Below are 5,856 nucleotides of genomic sequence, written 5' to 3'. Positions count from 1 at the left end.
TTTCATTTTTTGGTGGAAGGACCACATTGGATTCCCAGTCAGGGGTCTGTCCCAACAGGAATCTACAGTTTCGAGAAAAGTAGGGTTATCCACCCAACAATTCAAGAATTTAAAATATTTAATAGCGGAATCCTGCCTAGCATTCATCTCTATTAGTAAAGGGTTATGGTCAGAACCAGTAGAGGGGAGATGGGTGACTGAAGTGTGAGGCATAGCGGCTAACCAATTATCGGACACCATAGCTCTATCGAGTCGCTTCCATATTCTTTTATGCATATCTCGTTGATTACACCAAGTGTAGTCTGAGCCATGATACCCCAAATCCGTTAGGCCACATGCTTCAATAACGCTTATAAACTCAAAGCTTTTTTGCATGTTGTAAGGGATTCCACCTAGTTTCTCAGTAATGGAGGTGATGACATTGAAGTCCCCAACTGTGCACCAAGGAAGGTTAGTGGAAGCGTGGTGCAGGAGCCTATCCCAAAGCGGTCTTCTAAGAGTATCTTTGCATTTTCCATAAACAAAAGTCGTGAGAAATGCATTTTGATGCTCTACGTGTTTTATCTCGCAAGTGATCTGTTGGTCGTCAACATCAATAACTTTACAATCAACATCTTGAGTCCAGAAGATCCAAATCTTGCCATTAGGATTGCAAACGGACTTATCCATACCAAGGTTGATTCTAAAGGTTTGGAGATGAGCATTGTTGGAAAAAGGTTCTAGGATGGAAATGATGGACGTTTGATGGATATGTTTGAGTGACTTTAGTCTGTCTATGACTCCTTTGGTATTGATACCTCTAGCATTCCAAACAATTGTGTTAATCATTGATGGGATCTAAGGTTGTGGAGCCTAGTGTTTGGTCTGCTAATAGGAGCATGAATAGTTGTAAATTTTGGATTGTGATGAATGCCTCTAGGTGATAGGCCTTGCTTATTAGCTAGCTGGTTCATCTCATCATTCGTGACCTTAGTAGTGGTCTTGGATGGTGCAGCTATACTATTGGACTGTTCATCAGTCTCTTCTTCATTCTCAAGTTCAACCTCACCTTGAAAGTCTTGGTCATATTCATCCTCCGAATGAATAACCCCATATTCATCATCACTATCAGGAGTTGAAGTTTGAGCATCATTGTTAGTGCAAAGGATGTTGGTGGCATTTTCAGGTTGCGTAAAAGGAGCTGGCTGAATATTCAAAGGGGTAAGATTAAGAGGGTCTTCACAACTAAAATCAGGGCTCCTTATTGGTGTGCTTTGATCTAAGAGTACATATTGTGAGCAAGAGTTTGAAAACACCTCACCATTGTTATCTTTTCCACCTGTATCAGCAGTGGTTGGAGGGGTAGGGGTTGCAGCTTCTTGCTTCTTTTCTTGTTTCTTCTTTCTAGTTCTCTTTTTCCGTAGTGTTTTAGAGGTAGCTTGCTGGTTATAGGGACTAGGACTAGCTGAGAATTCTATACCACTAATGGTTGCATTGTCTTTTTGTTTGGAGTTAGAATGTTGCACTTGGTGGGAACTAAGACTAGAGGTTTGATCACTTGAAGTAATGCTGAAACTGCAACCATAATGTTGGTCATTTTCAACATTTTCAGTGTGATCTACACCTTGACTGTTGTGCTGAATTGATATTAGTTTAGGGGCCACAACTTGCACACTCTTTTCCTTCAGAGTAGAAGCTGAAATAGGGCCAAAACCATGCAAATTTTGCTCCAAACCTGCAGCTGCAGGTCTTGATCCCTGCATCTGGGTAGCCTTATTGTGCACCCTATTTTCCTGGGAGTTTTGAGGCTGATAGGGGGCTGCAGTATTGGTCATTTTCTTGGTGGGAATAGGAGCATCTGCAGGTCTTTGTTTCTGCATCTGAATGGCCCTATTGTGCACCCTATTTTCTTCCATAGTAGCAGCTGAAGTAGCATCCAGGACATGTATAGCTTCCCTCAAGCCAACAGTTGCAGAACCTCCCAAGACTTGCAGGTTCTGAGCAACCTGTTGAGTCATTTTTTGGCTCTGGTTTGCCCCTACATCTACACTCCTGAACTGCTGCTGCTCAGTTCTCAAAGAAGGACTTGAAAGCCTTCCAGAATCAACTGTGGTCTCACATCCAATGGTCACAGCAGGGGGCAGTTTGGAGGCCATTTTTTGAGCATCAACTGAATCTCTTTTATTAACATGCTGGGAAGAAGAATGCTGAATATGTGAAGTGGTAGCAGGAGCTCTAAAGTCATTCCTAGGGTCAACCATAAGGTTCTCATGCAAAACATGAGACACAACCCCCCCTCTGGATACCCCTTCCTGCAGGTTAGTTGGCTTCTCCTGAATCCCACCATCCTCACCTCCGTTAACTACTTCAGCAGCAGCAGTTAAAACATTCAATACATTAAAACTACTGGGGGAGCCATGGGGGATTAGGAGCATTGAGTCAATACCTGGTTGATGCTCGTGCTGTCCATTTTGAATTGCATCAGTCATAGCAACAATATTACAATCAATACCTGTATTCATGGCTTGAGTGGGTCTATATACCTGTTGAGTGTTGCCTTGTATCGTTTGGGTGTTTTGCACAGTTTGAGTCTTACCTTTGAAGTTTCTTCGTTTTTGGGTTTCCCATTGGTTGTTTGAGATTTGATTCCTGTTTTGGTTGGTTGAGTCCTCTTGTGCTTTGCGACTTCCTTCTTGATTTGTGGTGGTAGTTTCTTCTAGTGGTACCTGTTGCCTGAAACTTATAGCATTAGTTAAGACAATAGGAGTAGAGATCATACCTGTGATTTTTGGCGACGCATCTTTCTTTGGCTCTTCTTCCTTGTCTTTGGCCTTGTTGCGTTCTGTATCTCTTCTGCTGACGGGGCAAGCAAGAGGAGTATGACCTTGGTGTTTGCAGTAAGTACAGTAAAGGGGGACATCTTCATATTCGATGTCCTGCCATCTTCCTTCTCCATTTGGATCATCATTTTCATCGAATCCAATCCATACACTTTGGATTCTAGGCTTGGTGATGTCCATTTGGACTTTTGCTTTTGCCACGCTCCCCCTCGTCTTTTGCATGAAGGCCATGTCCAAGTGCAACACTTGTCCCACGTCCGCAAGCAGGAGCGTAACAAATTCTTTATGGAAACAATGCCATGGGAGCTCCGGGAGTATGACCCACACAGGGAGAATGGGGGTTTCATAGTTTGGATCGAAAGTAGGGGTCCAAACTTGAAATCTCATAAAGACACCATCAATATACATTCGCTTGCTATCTAGTACAGTAGTTCTATCGTGTTCATTATCAAGGTCAATATATATATGTCTAGAATTAAAATGGGTAATCTTGACCTTGCCTCGAAGTTCAGTTTGACTAATGAACTTCTTTCGAATTACCTCCATCTTGGGCATTGGACTGTAGAACTTGCCTATGAGAGTATACTTACATGATTCAGCCATCTTAACCATGTAGTCTTCTCTCTTAAACATGATAGCTGGACAACCTTGTTTTGTCACCCTTTTTGGAGGTGTTAGGTCAATTCTGGTTGTATGCTCGGCTTGTTTAGCTCTTAGTCTTGTGGCCATGGATTGCTTTGCTATAGGGGGTGGAGGATGATTTGTGGTGGTGGGTTGGTTGTTAGGGGACTTAGTCTTAGGAGGTAGCGCACTGGGGGTAAAGGACACTATCGGATTTTTAGAGTTTTTTGGGTCAAATTTTTGGAAATTGGATGAGATGGGGGGAAAGTCTGAAACGGGAGGGTGGTTGGTATGTTTAGGATTAGTGGAGGTGCTAGGATTGCCCAAGGTGGTGATACGATCAACCAAAACAGCTTCGGGCACGATAAGACTGTTTTCGCCCCTAGTGACACAAGTTGGAATTTTAGAATTTGAGTTGGAGGTGCCTAAAAATTGTGTTGTTTGGTTTATTTCATTCCTAAGAGTATGAGGGTTACTTTTACTTTGAGACTTATTTTGGGCGTTCACCGGAAAGATGGTTCCGGTGGTTTTTTCTTTAGGATCAAGACTAGAATCGACGTTTGAATTGTTGGAGGGATCTTTTTTGGAAAATATTTGTTCTTGTGGGTTAGTTTGATGCTGGGGATTAAAATTCAATTCAAAAATATTTTTTCCGGTCGCCGGAGATCCGGCGCTACCACTGGTGTCAGTACTAGACAAATTGGAAACCCTAAAAGTCAAATTCGAATTGAAATGAGGCATACCTGATGGGGCTTTTTGCATTGGTGGACTCCCCTCATTGTGTTGAGCAGTTTGGCATTGCCAATTTTGAGTTTGGGGCTCCGCCGCTGCGCCGCCTCCGGCAGGTGGTGGTGCAACCCTAATTTCCAAATTCAAAGTGTTAGGAGTTGTGGATGATGGGGCTTTTTGGTTAATGGTGTTCCTTGTATGATCATCCACAAAACCCACTGACAATTTCGAGTTTTCACCATCACTTGCGGCGGCGCCGCCACTGCCTGAAATCGCCTCACCGCCGGAATTATTCGAATTGATATTCGACAAGTTTGACTTAGAGGATGGTGGCGATTTTTGTATGATTGTACTCGTATTGAGCTCCTCTACAAGATGGCATTGGTCTGGAAGCTCGAATGTCGCCGGAACTCCGACGTCGGAATTCGACAGTGTATCGCCGGCGCCACCGTCGTCCAATGGAGTTAGGATTTTAGTATGAGGGGCGCCTCGAGGTGGGTTACAAAACCCAGGTAGTGCGCCATCTCGAATGTCGCCGTAAGACGTCCAAATCGCAGTCCGATTGGCTGGCGATTCGCCAGAATTTCCCTGAACAGTCGCAGCTTCGTTTCTCTCAATTGCCACGGTGAAATCACTTGAATTTCTGATATGTTGTAGATTAGATGTTTCTCTAACATCCCCAATTGGTGTTTTTTCAAAACAAATCACAGAATTTGAATTAAAATCGATTTCTCGATCAACGACAGCATGTTCTTGGAGAAGATGAACAGTAATCGCGGCTGTTTTTTCAACATTCCCGGAGCTTCGGATGTCGGATTGAGACGATTCCTTTTGCGTTGGATTCGTCTCGTCGATATCTACCACTCCATCTTTTGAAGGAAATTTTTGGAGGTCCGGAGGTGGATCCGGCTCCATAGCAGCCATAAGCTAAAAATCGTAATCTATATGGAAATGAAAGTTATGCGCTTTGAGAGAGAGAGAGCAATTTGCAGCCTTGAACACACACAATAATTACAACTTCCACTTTAACCATTTAATTCCTTCATTCTCATTACATAACCCATGACAATAACAACCAAAATATTAATCCAATTCAACTCACCGACTTCAATTAAAATAGCCCCCATGGCTTCAACAACATTTCAACACCCACGTACATAATTTCATACATCCAATTCACTTTTACACATTTATAACACGTCCAAATTCATCCCAAAAAATATAGAAAATAATTAACTCTTACCTTCTTAAGTTGGCTGAAACTTGTGGATTACACGTTAGGCCTTCTTGCTGCTCCAATGATTAGTTCACATTGTTAATCACCTCCAATTGATTGAAAACTACCTTAGAAAATTTATGTGGGGATCGAAATTTGGGAGCCTGATTTTCTCAACCATGACCGTGAGTTGCCATGGCTTGGACTCTCCTTCTTTTTCTCTATATTTACAATGGTTGAAGATGAAAGAAATGAGCTTCTTAGTCATCAAATTAGGTATATATAGGCTGCCTAGGGGTTGGACTCATGTCCACCTTTATGACATGTGTCCATTGTTGACATGTGTCCCATTATCATCCACACACCAATCAGATTCTGCCACATATCTTGGTGGGGCCCACTTAGTGGTCTAATTAAGTTAATTAATCATAATTAATCGCTAATCATTTCTTAATTCCTGCCACAAGTTTG

At 42.6% G+C, this 5,856-nt stretch overlaps 1 protein-coding gene across 1 annotated transcript; it reads right to left on the bottom strand.

Annotated features, from left to right (window-relative positions):
- Window positions 1-824: 824 nt before the first annotated feature.
- Window positions 825-5,093, bottom strand: LOC129883554 (uncharacterized). The gene is made up of 5 exons (XM_055958190.1): window positions 3,360-5,093; window positions 2,759-2,926; window positions 2,523-2,705; window positions 2,286-2,441; window positions 825-2,186 (listed from the first exon to the last, which is right to left on the bottom strand). The coding sequence occupies exons 1-5, from the start codon at window positions 5,091-5,093 to the stop codon at window positions 825-827; spliced, it is 3,603 nt and encodes a 1,200-aa protein (XP_055814165.1).
- Between the last annotated feature and the right edge of the window lie 763 nt (window positions 5,094-5,856).

Source organism: Solanum dulcamara, chromosome 3, assembly GCF_947179165.1.
Source record: "Solanum dulcamara chromosome 3, daSolDulc1.2, whole genome shotgun sequence".
NCBI lineage: Eukaryota > Viridiplantae > Streptophyta > Magnoliopsida > Solanales > Solanaceae > Solanum > Solanum dulcamara.
This window is presented reverse-complemented; position numbering and strand designations above follow the sequence as displayed.